Genomic DNA, 16,795 nt, shown 5'->3' with positions numbered 1-16,795 from the left:
AAATCTGGAATTCAATCCCGAACAAGGAAATGTTATCGATGCGACGTTGAATACCGTCCCTCCGCCAACACAACTGTACCCAGGCTTTCATCTCTTTGGAACAATGTTTTACTCGTACCGCGATACATACAGGAGTTCAAGAGATCTTTCTTTTGGGATACCTCACGTCCGTCTACATTCCGATTGTACATATTTCTTCCAATCCCTACTAATTTACTAATGAGACAGTACGATCGACATTTGGTAACAAACGTCCAGGCCCTCATACCGGATCCCGAGGCTCCTAGTTCTTCAAACTCGGACAACACCACAGCAACATTAAGACTGATATACCGAGGAGGTCTTATAACGCAACGTGAGTATAAAATCGAAAGACAACAATCAAGTAATTCCGTACTCAGCGGGTTTGCACTTCTCGGAGGTGCATGGACTTTTATCAACGGTCTTTTCGCAGCCATATTCGGATGTTCATTGCTTCTGGTTCTTTTCGGTAACGGCTCTTCTGCTGGCCTTTTATAATCGCTAATTCGTTCTTCATTTCGGTACAGGTATCAAACCGCTATCAATCTATGGCCTAGTCCATCTCTTTCAACGCCGGAGATCGCTCGTAGATGGCGATTACACACTTACCGCGGAAGAGCAAAGTCGGACCATTGCTGTACTGCGCGAACATCTCCTGGATGATAATAGTGACATAGAAGCTAATGAAGCTTCTGATGAAAAGAAGCATGATAGAGAAGAGAGCATTCCGAGTGTCGTTGTCTAGTGATTCGGACCGATGTAGTTCAAGGTATATCTCTACTTATGAGCTTCGTAATATAGAATTTCTCGGCTCTCGAAACAATTTAAGAAATTCTTCATTCAAGCTCTCAATTTCTCTCTCATTGTGAAGGCGTTCAAACGCACCACGCGTGTCATAACTTGGCGTGGCAGTAATGTTGAACAGCCTTGCGCTTGATGCATTGGTGTGCTGCGCTATTGCTGACCTTGTGAGCAGCAGCAGAAGCTTACCGCTGGCAGGGCCTATATAGTGATCATTTTGATAGCTCGAGGTAAGTAGTTTTACAAGCTTTGCGCCTGTTTCTGTTAGTACATACTTGTTACAAGCTTCAGCACTTTCCTTACCCAGCCGTCTGTTGTGATCTACTGGACGGACGACTCCACCTCATCGCCAAGCCGTATCGTTACGACTCATGTCGCGATAGATCACGATAGATGGAACGGGGTTTCTCTACCTTCGCATTTCGAGAAGTTTGTCACTGGATGATGTCACGTCATTTAGTTTCTGGACATGACCAAATTAGGACTTGGAACCTCTCAGCATGTCGACTCTCCTCCCCTTCCACAAGTCTATTCTCGAGGAAATTCATGACCCTGCAACGAGCGACCTTCTCATTCTCGCCCGAGGCCTTGGGCTCCGGCGTATCATATGCACGCTCATGAAGATCTATGACTCTAATAAAAACCTTGTTTTGTTAGTCAATGCCACGCAAGAGGAGGAATCTGCTATCGGCGAAGAGCTAGGGATCATGGGGTGTCGAAGGCCAGGACTGCGCGTTATTGGATATGAAACTTCGAGTAAAGACAGGTAGGTCGACGTCTCGTTTCGGCGTGCGTGAAAAGCAATACATGTCCTCAGACAGAACCTTTACAAACAGGGAGGGCTCATGTCCGTAACATCGCGAATCCTTGTTGTTGATATGTTGCAAAACGACATTCCCGTGCATCTCATCACAGGAATGCTCATACTTCACGCAGAGAGGTGTGTTCTCGATGCATTATGTGTTAACCTATTAACGTTGGCCAGGGTTACACCGACGGTCATCGAAGCCTTCATCGTCCGCCTCTTTCGCGAGAAGAACAGAGACGGGTTCGTCAAAGCGTTCACAGATCAGCCAGAGCATATAACCAGTGGCATGTCGCCCCTCAAGAACGTGATGAAGGAGTTGCAACTGCGGAGAGCGCACTTGTATCCTCGGTAGGTACTGTTTCTCTCCGTGACTGTTGTCACTTCGACCTTACATCCCAGATTTCACGAGCACATTAACAAGACGCTTGAGCGACGACGTGCCGACGTGGTTGAATTATCTCAACCGCTCTCGCAATCCATGTCAGAAATCCATCATGCCATAATCCAATGCATCTCGACTACTCTTGCAGAACTCAAACGGTCTAATAAAGAAGTACGTTTTGCATTACATCCATATTCAGGTTGACATCGGCTGATATCTGATGTGAACAGCTGGAGTTAGATGATTTCAATGTCGAGAATACGTATTTTCGTTCATTTGAAGGCATTGTGCGATCACGATTGTCTCCGGTATGGCATAAAGTCGGTCCAAAAACGAAACAACTCATCAATGACTTGAACGTCCTACGTCAACTCCTCTTGTACGTTCGGCGACTCTCGTTCTTACATCCACTGAATTTGATAGCTATTTGTTATCATATGATGCCCTTTCATTTCACGCCTATTTGGAGACCATAATTGAATCAAATACTATCTCTGCAAGAACGGGCGGGCCCAAAGTACATCAATCGCCATGGCTTCTGACGGATGCTGCCAACATCATATTCGAAGTGGCCAAGCGACGTTGTTTCATCATTTCCGCAATTCCGAAGGAGACTGCAGTAACGCACCAGCCTATGGAAGTAGACGATCAAGACGCGTGGGATCTCCTGGACGAACTTGAACAGCCTGGAACGAACAATCAAGGAAAGAGAAAACTACATGAGCGCCCGGCATGGCTACCCAAGAATATTCAGCCCGTACTCGAAGAACAACCGAAATGGGATTTACTATCGGAGATTCTTCTTGAAATCGAGTCGGAAATTATACATCTTTCCAGTAACAAGAATATAAGTCAACGAGGAACAGACACTGTACTTATTATGACATCGTCTACGAGGAGTTGCGATTTGATACAAGATTTTTTGGATACGATGGATCCGGATGCGGAGAGTGGTTGGAAGGGAAGGGTGATGATGAGGCGAAGATTGAAAGGATATCTTGGCTGGAGAGGAAGACTCAATCCCGATGATAACAATAATTTTGCCACGACGAATCAGGCTGGGATGACGAGTCGGAAGGGAAAAGAAAGGGAGGATAACTTGAGCGAAGCATTAAAGAAGAAGGACAGAGAGAAGATGGAGAAGTCTGCGAGTAGACGAAGGACGAGAGGCGGAGCACCTTCAACAGGTGGAGGAAGGAGTGCTACGAGTGATAAGGCGAGCCCGGAGGTGATTGACGTGGATAAGCCTGGTGATATGACACTGTACGTTCCTTTCTTTCCTTTTCAGAAGCTTAGGACTCTAAACCTATAACTCAGGTGGTCGAAGGATGATCCGGATTTGGCTGCGACGCTCATGAACGCCAGTAACGATTTCGCACTTGATCTTCTCACACAGGATGAATTTGAATCCTCGTATGGATTATTACCTCCTGAACAAACGATCGTGATTCGAGCGTGTTCGGATGATACAGACGATCGTATGTTGGCTGAAATTCAACCTCGATTCATCGTTATGTTCGAACCTTCAGTCGAGTTCATTCGACGAGTCGAGGTGTGTTGGTTCCTTATATCAGGCTATCTGACAAACATTTACAACTGTTGTAAAAGGTTTATCGCAGCTCGTATCCGGGCATGGCAGTACGAGTGTATCACATGGTATACGCCGACTCATGTGAAGAACATCGGTATTTGGCGGCGATTAGAAAAGAGAAAGAGTCATTTGAGAGGTTGGTTAAAGAGCGTGGAGTATGTATACCCATCTAACGACATACGAGACAAGAGCTGATTCATGCGTTAGTCTATGTTGCTGACACTTGAAGAGCGACGAAAATCTGGTGGAGGTGGAGAAGGGGAGAATGTAATCAGAACGATTAGTACGAGACTTGCGGGTGGGAGGAGGGAATTGACTACTGAGCCTCCCAAGGTAAGGGCTTTTTTTGCCGTCTCTTTATAATTTCTTATTGTTTGTTATAGATCATCGTGGACATGCGGGAATTTCGATCAGCATTGCCTTCGCTCTTACACGCAGCGCAGTTACTTGTCGTCCCAGCGACTTTAACTGTGGGAGATTATATCCTTACTCCGGATATTTGTGTCGAGCGGAAGAGTTTATCAGATTTGGTGTCGAGTTTTAACAGCGGACGATTGTATGATCTTCTTCCGTCTCCTAAAGAATATGTACTGACAAAGTTGGCGATTCCTAGATACACCCAATGTGAATTCATGTCCGTCCATTACAAACATCCCGTACTTTTAATCGAATTCGAAGAAGACAAATCATTTTCCCTCGAAACGATTTCCGAGCTCAAAAACTACGCGAAGCCGACTCAAAAATACCCCAACAAACCGAGTAGACCATCAACCTTCAATTCTTTATCCAGTGAACCCCCATCCTCAGTTACAACTATCCAATCTAAGCTCGTTCTGCTCACACTCTCGTTCCCGAGATTACGAACCATCTGGTCACAATCCCCATACGCCACAGCAGAAATATTCAAAGACCTTAAAAGTAATCAACCAGAGCCGGATCCTATCAAAGCTATTACTATTGGTGCTGATGGGGATGATCCTGATGACGTTGGGAAAGGGTTTAATACTGTTGCAGAGGAGTTGGTGAGGGCTTTGCCGAGTATTGGTAGTGGAGGTTTGGCAAGTTCGAGTGGAATCGTGAATACTGTGATGAGGAGGTGTAAGAATGTGAGAGAACTTTGTGAGTTGAAGGAGGATGAGGTGAAGGAATTGGTCGGTGTTGGACCTGGGAAGGTGCTTTATGAGTTTCTGCATAAGGGAGAGTGAGTTTCTATATATGACGGGATATTTTTTGCTTGGAGATAATGTTCATTTCTATTCTATGGCTTAATCTCGTCCTTATCAACGTGCCGAGACCGACGTCAATCAGAAACTCATTGGTCGTTATCGATCTTATTTCTATCCAACCCCAAGACAATGTTTTGATGGACCATCTATCCTATTGCATGAACCCCCCTTGCCATCGAGACAACTATACACATTTCACGAGGCGTCCATCAACGAGGCATCGGGAAACGTGTGAGGTTTGTCATCTATATAAGGGGAGCTTCATAGATAGAAGCAACTGCGGAAACGGCTCTCCACCCTCCCCGAGGGAAAGATGCAATATGACTGGACATTTCGTGCTGGCTGTCAAGGTTGACGGGATTCTCCGCGGTTGAAGCGTTGACGATCCGAATGCTCATGACCATGGGTTATATATATACAAAGGATCTATCCTTGGGCGTTTAGTTAACGCGAAAGCTGCCACGAAAGGCAACAAGAAAGCACAGCGAGAGCGCCCGCCCCATTAATTAAGTAGTATTGTATGAAATACGAACTGAGCTGCCTAGTGGTATTCATCCATTTTATCCTCTGACCAATTGATTTACCTTCAGATATGGTCTGTACGCACTCACAAAGGTCCTTCATATCTATGGCGCTGGTTCTCGAGCGCTTGTCTTCACCAAAAATAACTTGACGCAAGTACTGCTGATCGATCATTCCGAGTTATATCTTCTTTGTATTCAATGCTCCGCCGCACCATCTCCGTTTCTAGGGTGAGCTCGAAGAGAGTATTTACAGGGCACAAGGAGCGCGATACTGAATCTCGCAAACATGATAATTCCTCCCCTATCGGCCATACCAAGTCCCACATTCAATCCGCCGACTCCCTCTTTCAACATCGACCTGCATGACTCGACAAATGTGTTAATAAACCTTCTCAGCCGTGAGGGGCCAGAGTGTGCAGATATCTCTCGCTATCGCACCACGACAAATATTGTTTTGAGTTGCTTGACGACGATCTTGGCTTGTACATGGGTCGCGCTTCACCTTGATGTACCGAAATCACACCAATCCATTTGGAAGTACTTTTGGCGGAGATTTGGTTGGATGATTGTCGCTCTGATTGCACCCGAACTCATTGCCGGGATAGCGATTAAAGAGAGGTTGGCGGCGAAGAAGTATATGGACGAGTGGAACGCGAATTTTGTGTCACTGTGTAAAACCACCTCCCTCTTTTTAATTATCTCCAATGCTGAACATTTGACTCAAGGTGATCCTAAAATCGTCACTATACGAGGAAAGACGTCCGAACAATACGCACGCGAATTGAAGGATAAGAAATATGATAGTCGCTGGACACTCACCCATGGGTTCCTTGCTGATATGGGGGGAATAAGGCTTTACGATGCCGGCGATAAAGATCTCCAGAAATTCAGACCGGGCTCGAAAATCTTCGAGGATCTCAAAATGCGATCTATTATCCAACAGATCGGACTCATTTCCTGCGACGATATACAAGACAAGAGCAAGGGTGATTGGATGACCAAATTCTTTGTCGTGATTCAGACAACATGGTTCATCATCCAATGCCTTGCTCGGTGGGCGATACACCTTCCTGTGACCGAGTTGGAGGTTGTTACACTCGCATACGCCGTCCAAAATATCTTTATCTACATTCTTTGGTGGAACAAGCCGCAGAGCCTCTCTGTTCCGTTCCGTCTCTATTTTGAGAAGAATTCCGAGCAATTTCCTGAGAAGCTGGCGGCCAAGAGTGCTAGCGCGCAAGAGGTGCCCTTATTGCCACAATCTCCGAGCGAACACGTTGTAGATGAAGGTCCACATTCTTCTTTGCCAGCATCTGAAGCCCTTCGTACGAGAAGTCGTAGGGCTAGGAAAAGGAGTCTCCTCGTAAATGAGGTTAGTTCCCAGCGGCGTCCAAGTTATACCACCGACACTAATTCGGAATCAAGGTGTGGGTCCAGCCAACCCAGACTGGAATTCAGGGCTTCTTTATGGGGCTATTCGGTGGGGATGGATACTGGCTTTTCCTTCTTCTTGCTGGTACAATTTTTGGTGCCCTTCACCTTATTCCACTATGGCTGTCGACATTTCCTTCTGATCCCGAAAGGAAAATGTGGCAAGTCTCTGCTTTCTACGTCACTGTGGCACCTCTTGGTTTACCTATCGCTGGGCTGGTATTCATGTTGGTCATCGGTACTGCCTTGTGTTGCTGTTGTCTCGATACCGAAGACGCTGCTGCAGGATTGACTGCGGTGTTCGCCTTCTGTGCCGTTGCTGCGTATGCTGTAGCGCGCGTTATACTTCTTGTTCTTCCATTTACCACCCTTCGTTTTCTTCCAAAGGAAGCATTCCGGAGCGTCGAGTGGACGAGGTTCATTCCTCACTTCTAGTCCATATTGACATGATAAGATACTTGAAAATGTTGCAAGTTCCTGTTTCCTTTTCTTCCCTCGTTACTCGATTTCTTTGTGCGGGCGAAGTGATAAAAGTAGTAGAGTTTCCAAAAATTGCAAGAATTGAATGGAATTTCGGAGTACTTTACCTGATGCCACGACCTCCATAGCAGCAATCCTACTACAATCGAACTACAGAACTCGACATGGCAAACTACGTAGCGCGCACTGACATGTATGCTCTTAACCTAAAAAAATAGTCTCACTGTGTAACGATGCGAGACAAATTACCAGACAAATTATAACTGGCGCTGGGTCAACGATTGTATTGTATTGGGGGAATGATAAGCCACCGATGGAGTGAAATTTTGGATTAAAACTCACATAAGTTTCGAGGAAGCACATCATTTTTATAAAATTTCTCAACCCACGTCACTAGCACCTCCGAGGAAAATGATCCGCCATAAATTAATTCATTTGAAAGACAGAATTAATGCATCCCCTTTGATCGGTCAATCGGGCTAGGTAGGGGTCAAGGAAACTCGGATGGCTCGTTATCTCAACCAAAAACTTTATCTTCAGTAAAGTTTGATGTACTCTGCAATAGCGAAGACAGATATGTAGAAATGGGACGCAGAGAAGACAATTAACGCTCTATCATCGATCGATCGGGGAGGACGAGTGCGAATGTGAGAATTGGGTGCGGATCACGGCCCTTGGCATACTGTCGTCATGATCAGTTCCTTATAATCAGTTCCGCCGGGCCTTATACCTACTTAGTCGAGTTAATTAAATCAGTTTCAAATTTATACGGCAAGTCGATACCCTAGTGAGTGTTACTGGACATGTGCATGAGTATGCAACTGGGCAGTTCATTGCAATCAACAATTAGGTCAACTTCAAATTGTTGACTTACAGGTAAGTGGATACGAGAGCGAGGTCTGTATTTAGTCGTACGATCTTCAAACGAACTACCGCGCGCTGATATCATAGCGGACCTAAGAGGTGTGTCGCGACTTGCCAAACGTGTGCGTGATGCTTAGATGTGAGCTACAGGATTAAACAAAAGTCACCAGTTGAGAATGCATGATGACAGCCGCCCCTGCGATATTTGTCTGAAGAACAGCAGCCTTGTGAGGCGCTACAGGTCGCTTTCTTGCCTCAAACGTTCTACTTGCGTAATACAGCATCAGATGTGATCAATGCACATTATCATCGATGAAAGTAGAGCTCCTTGTCTGATATGCGTGACAACAGGAGGCATTAGTGGTCGTATTACATGCCGCTGACTCATACCTGGCGACCGCGAGCCCCAGGATGATTTATTGAGTATTAGGTAATCAGCTTTGTTGTGTATTGAGGTCACATGATTTTCCATCAACAGGGAACAGTGAAGGCGTGGAATATCGTGGGACAAACAATTCTTGAGTTTCGGTGAGATCAGGGTGAGATGCCGAGTTTGAAATTGCAGCCGGGACGGTCTCGACGAACATGATGCGAATTTTGACTTTTTAGGCCGAGATTTTACCCTTTCAATTCAATAATCACCTCACCAAGTCCACACCAAGTCCGTGTCGTTGATGTCCTCCCACGGTGTCGTTCTGAGATCAAGGGCCGGACTACAAAAAATACCTTTTTCTTTGGATTGAAACTGCTTTTGGTTCGAGTTCCGCCTCCTTTGGGTCTTTGTTTTATGCTGAGCCACATAAAGTAAGTTTTATAGGTCGGTATTAAGTTGATGTTATCAGATGTTATCCAAGACTCGGAACACTTGGTTACCATTGATCGAGTGTGGTAAATGCCGTTATCACGGCAACGGTGGCCAAAGCGTCACCCTGAGCAGGTGAATATACTTGAAGTTTGAGCTGACACCTTGGTTGTCACGGCCATTACAGCAATGGGAAAACAACTATCGACGCAACTAGTGTGTTCATCGTCTGTTTCGCGGGACGAAGACCATGAGTACTGTTGATTCGATGCGAGAGAAGATCGTTGTTGAGCACGCGCCGGGTGATATGAGAACACCGGTAGCAGAGAGATGCTAACAATAAGTTATACGATATATAGTATATCGGGCCTCACGGAGAAGCGCTTGGAAGAAAGACTCATGCAACCGTCGACCGTTTGAGGATAATTTTCAAGCAAGCGGTGGTCGTCTGTATGAGATGGCGCGGAGATGATTGGGGAGCGAAGTGTGGATAAGTAAATTTATAATATGTTTGAAAGTGAATTGATGGTGATTAGCTCCGAACAAACCTGTCACAACCCCGCTATTTTCTCATCCCTTCTCCTCCCCCCACATCCTCCACCCGGTGCGCTGTCATGGGTTCCTGCATTTCTAGCCCAGCCCCTCCAGCGGATATCAGCGAAGAAGAAAAGGTTCGCAGCCGGGAAATCGACAGACAGCTTAAGGAGGTTCGTCGACGCAAGCACTCGTTGCGCTTCTGGCTAATCGACCTTCTCTCATTCCAGGCAAAAGCAAAGATGGCGTCGCAAGTCAAAGTCCGGCCGTTTTCGCCACTCCTTTCTCCTAGTCCATTGCTGACTCCCAGTGCTTAGGTTTTGCTACTAGGTTCCGGGGATTCCGGCAAATCCACCATCCTCAAGGTGAGCACGAAGGAGTTTTTAACCGCAAATCTCTGCTTATTTGTACGTACATTAGCAAATGCGCTTAATCCATAAATTGCCCTTCTCCCCGCAAGAGACAGAGTCCTATCGCCAGCTCGTGTTCGATAACATTACTCGAGGTTTACGGTATATCCTTGATGCCATGGACGAATTCGAAATCAAAGTATCCGAAGAGAACCTCCACCACGTCGAGATTATTGATAACGCTAAAGACATTGGTGATGGCGAACCATTCCCAATCCGGTACATCGAACCCCTCAAGGCACTATGGACGGACCCGAACGTCCAACGCGCCTACGAAAGAGGAAATGAGGCCGCCCTACCGGAAAAGTACGCCGTTATCTTTGCAACCCCTCGGCCAGCTATTAACGACAGGCGTGCTTCAGCCTGCCTTATTTCTTCTCAGATATTGATAGGCTCTTCCAGCCGAACTATCAACCAACGGAACAAGACATAATCCGATGTCGAGCACGGACAACCGGTATTACCGAAACCTCATTCCACTTGCGGGAAATTGAGCTTTTAATGGTTGACGTTGGGGGTCAGAAGAGTGAACGAAGGAAATGGATTCATTGTTTCCAGGAAGTCACCAGTATCTTATTCTTGGTCAGTTTGAGCGGCTATGATCAATGTCTAGTGGAAGACAAGGATGCAGTATGTAACGTTCCGCTTTCCTTTTGCCTGCTGATTATCGACCTCAATTGTAGAATCAAATGCAAGACGCGATGATCATATGGGACTCGATTTGCCATTCACAATGGTTTAAACAAACATCTATTGTACGTTCTTTTACTCGACTGCCATCGTATCCCGAATGGTTCCACATGACCTCCGCTACCATATTGTTGGTCATACATTAACCGCAACTTCCCGCCACACAGATTCTTTTCCTCAATAAGAATGATCTCTTCGAAAAGAAGGTTCCTTCATCGAACATAAAGAGCTTTTTCCCTGTATGTCACTATACGTTCGGACTCAGGGTGAATTGACGCATCATTCTCATCACACTTATATAGGACTTTGACGGTGAACCAAGAGATATTAGGGCTGGTCGGGATTATTTCAAACGTCGGTTTGCTAAGTTGGCGCAAAAAGCTGGTAGGTCCAAGGAAAGAGAGATTTATATACAGTGAGCACTTTCCTCCCACCGTGGCGTGAATGTGATTAACACTTCCTCCCATCGTTCAGCATAACAACGGCAACGGATACGGCTATGCTGAGAGTTGTGATGGCCGCTGTTGAAGGTTTGTCTCTATGCTTTCCACCTTATTCACTCTTGACTGATCCTCGTATTCCTATTCTTAGAGTGAGTGTTCCTCGTTTCGATTCCCAATTGCTGTTTTCCAGTTCTCTTGGTGCCCTTTTTTAAACTTGGGTGAGAAGGCGGCGGCCCCCCCGTCTGCGGTTTCTCACACCAGCCATATTGGCCTTCGCATTCCCATCAATCTTTTAAATGAGTGAACAATCCTTTCTTACGACGCTGCTCTAGCATTATCTTGCGCTCCAACCTTGAGGTTGCGGCGCTTCTCTAGTTTTTCGACATGCATCTAATTTCTTTATTTGGGCAAGTTCGGTGCGGTTCGATGTCTCGTGTTAGGGCATCTGAACACCTGATCTATTTGCATGTAACTTTGCAACAGTTACTTTGCTGTCCCAGTTATTCCGCTGCTTTCCTTGCTTTACTTGCTCTTGCTTTCCTTTCCTCTTTTTCTTATCGTATATCAAATGCTTATGATGTGGAGCGCCCTATTGATGATCCCTCTCTCTTTTTTTTTCCATATCTGCAACGGTTTTTTTTTTATAAACGATCAAATCCAAACTCCGCAAACGAACCTGATACGTGGATCGTAATTGCAACCGTTTGATCCCACCCTGTCTCCCTTCTACGAACTTCCGATAATACCCAAATCGAATTTGTTACCGCTATGCTAAATCGGTCCGCGCCTGCAACTCGGAACTCTCGCAACGGGAATCGGCGGTTCCATGTGGTTCGGAATGCGTTCATGCCGCCAATGACAAATCATGCTATTCTCTGCATCCTGCGGGGACGGGGATTGGCTGTTGGATGACAACCTCTTTCTGTTTTGGGAATTGGTGGTCATTTGCGGTTTACATATTCGACTCGGACGTCAATTACATGTTTGATGTCCCGCAATCGGTATTTGATCGTCAAACTCAATCTTTCACTTGGGTGTCGATCTCTCTCGATGCGCCATCAATCTTTACATTCATCCTATACCATCGTATCAATTCTTCGACCTATCCTTGTTCGTCATACGACCTAACGCGGTTGAACAACACCACCAACGCCACATAACGCATCATTATCCAATCAAATCACTCCGACTACCGTGTTTGGCATGAACTATCAAAAATCCGTACCCGAAAAAAACATAACCTACACGACCCTCGCCTTCTCGCCCTCCGGCCCCTTTCTGTTAACTGCCGACGGTACAAAAATGATTTCCTTATGCGAAAAACCTCGGCATACCTTTCTTACTCCTCATTTTTCGTGGTCACCCTCGCTAAATTGTCTACCGAACCGGCCTTTTTTTGTGTGTTGGCATGATGTCTTTCTGCTCTCGATCTACCACGTTACTCCATCCTCGTTTTGGCCCTTGCCATGTTTTCTTTGCTATCGAAATTCTTGATATTTTGGCCAAATGCTATCTCGCTCGTCTGATCCATTTTCGCACCTCCGTTCGCCCTTCACGGTATACACACGCGCAACCATCCCTGTTCCCTGTCGATCTTCTAATAACGTAACCTCACCTACCCACATTTTCCGCTCCACATCCCTGACGGCCCTGACTCATTTCGAACAAACAAACCTATGGACACGCTTGATCGCTTATGGTGCTCTCGCCGAATTCAAACGTTTCCTCAACCTCATTCGATATGCTTGGTTGAACTTTATTTTTTCTGGTTTGGTATTGCTTTATGTCATGCAGTACCATAGTCAGCAGGAACGTAAGTGAATTTAAATTGAAATTCTTTTGTTTGAGTCTATAGGTCCCAGTGTGTTATCGCCCCTGGTATCCTTCCCTTACCTTCTTTGATGACTTTGCCGCCTTCCCTTAATTTCAATTCTTTCTTTCCTTTGCCGTCCCTCATTTAAATTTTTTTTTTGAATTGTTTGGTTGACTTGGTGACTTACAGATTCGGACCGTAATGCTATGAAGTGTGCCTGACTCCATGCTCCGGGAGTTTGGAAACGATTGTATACGCCCCCAAGTCACGCTCAAGTCATTTCGCATGTCCTACACATCCCCCCACATTTATCGTCCATCTGTCCCCTGTCGGTCTGCGGTGCATAGCCATCTATCTGGTCTTCTGTGGAAAGTTCCGTTGCTTCTAACCGAGCCTGCCCATCGTCTTCTGATCACTGGTACAAGAAGGCGATGAACTCTCACAGGCTTGTGAATGTTGTGGAAGCTTTCCTAGCACATGGTTATCATCGTTTATTGTTATGATCTCTCTTTTCTTCAGCTTTTCTTGTTTGACCATACCACATTCCTTTTTTCAACTTCTCTTGACAGCTTTTGATCGTCCACTGGTATTGCGGCGTGTGCAAAAAATACTTCTCTGTAACGATGAAGAGTTCTTTTCTTTCGGATCTGTGATCCTTGTTTGGTTAACACACGTATAAAACATCTCCGCCTCCCATCATTATTCTACGATTCCGTTGATTTATTGTCAATATCCTCTTCATGTTACACTCTATTTTTCCAACATACCTTCCTATCTACATACCTGCACTTGATTTTCTTTCTCTTTCACTCTAATTATGTCTTTTTGAACTCTTCCTGTTGTATCGTCATCGTTCTCGTCGTGTTTTCCTATTACACTCCTTTTCAACGGCAACCTATAACGGAGAGCCTGAGTATGCTAATAAAATTGATGGTAGCTGTCATGGAATCGGTAGCCTGGTTTCGAATGGCATTTGTCGTTAATTTATTGAACTCCCCTCACGTTGATGAGCGGACTGACTTGGGACTGACGGTTGTCTGGTTTCACTCACGACATGAGGTTGATAACGAAAATGTATATAGAGATGAGCTAGTACCAAGAAAAATGGTGGCATTCAATTCGATGAAGGATGACATTCCGCGCTACGTTTGAGATAGCCCTGATGGCCGCTCGTTACGGTTGGATAGCATAATTGTATTGACTTAGAATTATGTAGTTTCGTACCAATTGAAAGCGTAGTACGAGACTATGAGTCGATGTGACGTGAGTTAAAACGAATTTAGGAGGGTTTGTGAATGAGCTAGGGCCATACTGACGGATAAATTGAACCCTTTCCATTCTGCTTGCACCGTGGCATTCGGCCAAAATTGTCCTCTACGCACCAGAGTTCGACCGATTTGGCCCCAGGTGCTGCGAAGCTGAAGTATAAGACAAGTATAGGACATGACTTGTGATGAAAAGTGATTCAATGATGCATCGAATCTGATTCATTACTTCGTATCTATTTTTAACTCGAGCAGCAGGCCCCTGATAATCCTGTGCTCAGCCTCAGTGTGCCGTAAAAACCCCGGCCAACAGCGAAGTAGAATCCCAGGCTTCGGATACAGCCTTGATTAGTACCTGTCGGGGAGCCTCAGGGGGAGCCTTCAAGTTACGCTACATATAATAATGTAGCTTGATGGCTTTGACCGATGTCGCAACTATTTTAGTCGTGAGGTAAAAAGGCAGGTGAAGTCGGACACGGAGCTCCATACTATCCGTGGATATCGCGATGAACGCCAGAGCCCGTGCAAGGGAAGAACTTCGTATAATGGGCGATTTGCTGATGACGCTTCCGATGGAAGGATATAAACAAAAAGAGGAGTGGTAATCTAATTCCACGGTTCTGTCGTCCAAATTAAAAATACATTATGTTTACAACTAGTGTCGGAGATTTGTGACCAACACAAAAGCGTCATGCACTGAGAGTCCGAAATCAAGGAACCGAAGTGCTCACAACCATCAATGCTTTGCGGTTTATGAATACCCAATTAACACAAGAGCTTCTGTTTGTGGAAGGACGACTGTCGGCTTTGGGTCGGAGTCGCGACTATGAGTGATTGTTAAGGCCCTGAATGTCCCATCCAACCTGGAGATAATGTTGCAACAGACATAGATACATTACATGCCCACAGACTCAAGACGAAAAACTGAAACAAGAAAGAAAAACCGAAAGAAAATTAAAAAAGAGATAACGAAGAGCTAGGTAGCCCGGTGTGTTAGATTCGGTATCCCTTCTTTGTTTGAATGTAGTTTTAATGGCTGCTCGTAGAAGTTGAATCCATAGTAGAGAACGATGGTAGTGGCTCGTTGAATGGCTCGTCATGACGGTTTCGTAAAACCTGAAATCGTACGAGTAAATGTGACATGAGCTGAAAAAAATGTGAGCAAACTTGGGTTTTCATGAAGGAAGAAACATTATACCCCTGCCTGTACCACACTCGGCAAGACTATCCTCCATGCACCAACTTTCAATAGATAAAGCCCCAAGAAAAGCACAGCGAAGGTAGAGTATAGGGCATAACTTGTGATGAGAACGCGAATTAATGATGTATATGGTCTGATTAGTTCCTTTCTATTTTCGACCTGAATCATTCGTTGCATTATCCTCCGTTGTTGAAGGAGCTTGAAGGCTATTAGCGATGTCACTACCAATTTTGTCGAGAGGCAGAGAGGAAAGTGAGGTAGGGCTTGGACTTGTACCCCCCTGGATATGGCGATAAGATAAGCGCCAGAGCCTGTGCAGAAGGATTGAATGTGTTTCGCGAGAGGGGCAATATATTGTGGACAGACTTACCGATGGATGAGAGCAAAAAGAGAATTGGTAATCCAGTTATCCATAATTCTACTCTCCGAATCGAATAGACTATAAAGCACTGATAAAGCTAGTTCGATGTTGCGAAGGCAACTGATGTCAGAGCTCGGGATGGAAGTATTCAGCATTGCTACGCACCATACATGAGTCCAAAATCCAAGAGTTCAAAATGCCGATCCCGATGATTATAAGTTGGATACTTCTTGACTTGTAACTCCCAAACCATACAGCTGAATCGTCTGGAGTTTCCAAGGTGTGAATGGACGACACAATGGTGACGTAGGATAACAGCGACTGAAATAAAGAGGCTAGGATGAATGTTGTATATGTCACGACTTTCATCCAATTGAATTTTATTCCTTTGGAAGCAGTAGTCAGCTGTATGAGGAGGCAAACATTAATCCCTGCGGCCAGGATGTGAATCAAAATATATCTCAAGGCGCCTAGTAATCCACTTACCATAGAACAACATGGAAATGGTAACACCAATTCGCTCGAATAGCTCTCGAAAAGTTACTAGATTTTCTGGAAACTCGGGTGTCATGTTATGAGAGTCGGGATGAAAGATGACAGTTGTTCAAAGGATTTATAAAGGCCCATACACGATGTGTGATGGATGAAGCTGAAGCGGCACCCATTGGAGCCTTGATATCAGAAAATGATGGCATGAGGTACTAGGGAAGATGCCCGCTAACGACTCAAAAGAAAGTCTGCGCGACACGTCGAGACAATGGAATTGGAGAGGCAGCGTAATTCTCAGTGTGGCTGTATCAGCCTGATGAATTATATGATGTAGGAGCAATGCACGGTATAATATGCACGCCATAGTCGCCGCTATGTTATCATCCTGATGGCAAAATACTATCAACCGTAAGCCAAACAGGGTTATGGCTGAACCGGCGATTGCCCGCATCTGGTGTTCATGAACGGTTCAACTAAGGGTTCATGCACATGGCCATGATGACTCTGCACATGAACGGTTCTTCGAATGTGTCAGCAGTAATGTAAATAGGTACAAATACAGATAAGTCGTCATTGAAGCGGCGAAAGAGGCACCAGCCTCTACTACTTCATAGCCAGGATCACCTTCCGTTTTTAAATGTAGTGGGTTCTGTAATTCT

General features: G+C 45.3%; 3 protein-coding genes across 3 annotated transcripts; all 3 read left to right on the top strand.

The window, feature by feature from the left end:
- Positions 1 to 1,322: 1,322 nt before the first annotated feature.
- On the top strand, positions 1,323 to 4,808 carry AGABI2DRAFT_212972 (hypothetical protein; the record flags this gene model as incomplete). The annotated part of the gene is made up of 11 exons (XM_006457461.1): positions 1,323 to 1,588; positions 1,640 to 1,762; positions 1,808 to 1,978; positions 2,030 to 2,183; positions 2,243 to 2,391; positions 2,436 to 3,275; positions 3,330 to 3,564; positions 3,621 to 3,758; positions 3,811 to 3,936; positions 3,987 to 4,159; positions 4,217 to 4,808. 11 exons carry the CDS (start codon positions 1,323 to 1,325, stop codon positions 4,806 to 4,808), a joined length of 2,967 nt encoding a protein of 988 aa, XP_006457524.1.
- Positions 4,809 to 5,759: 951 nt separating this feature from the next.
- On the top strand, positions 5,760 to 6,530 carry AGABI2DRAFT_53621 (hypothetical protein; the record flags this gene model as incomplete). Its single annotated transcript, XM_006457460.1, has 2 exons — positions 5,760 to 6,022; positions 6,158 to 6,530. Coding segments are annotated over 2 exons (636 nt in total), but the record flags the coding sequence as incomplete, so codon positions are not given.
- Positions 6,531 to 9,515: 2,985 nt separating this feature from the next.
- AGABI2DRAFT_196186 (hypothetical protein) lies at positions 9,516 to 13,465 on the top strand. The gene is made up of 11 exons (XM_006457459.1): positions 9,516 to 9,637; positions 9,695 to 9,724; positions 9,782 to 9,829; positions 9,885 to 10,180; positions 10,237 to 10,504; positions 10,558 to 10,629; positions 10,732 to 10,803; positions 10,867 to 10,979; positions 11,039 to 11,095; positions 12,802 to 12,820; positions 13,010 to 13,465. Exons 1-11 carry the CDS (start codon positions 9,545 to 9,547, stop codon positions 13,028 to 13,030), a joined length of 1,089 nt encoding a protein of 362 aa, XP_006457522.1. The 5' UTR covers positions 9,516 to 9,544; the 3' UTR covers positions 13,031 to 13,465.
- Positions 13,466 to 16,795: the final 3,330 nt, after the last annotated feature.

The sequence above is a fragment of the Agaricus bisporus genome (genome assembly GCF_000300575.1).
Source record: "Agaricus bisporus var. bisporus H97 unplaced genomic scaffold AGABI2scaffold_17, whole genome shotgun sequence".
Taxonomy (NCBI): domain Eukaryota; kingdom Fungi; phylum Basidiomycota; class Agaricomycetes; order Agaricales; family Agaricaceae; genus Agaricus; species Agaricus bisporus.
The sequence above is the reverse complement of the archived record's forward strand: the minus strand, read 5'-3'. Positions and strand labels throughout refer to the sequence as shown.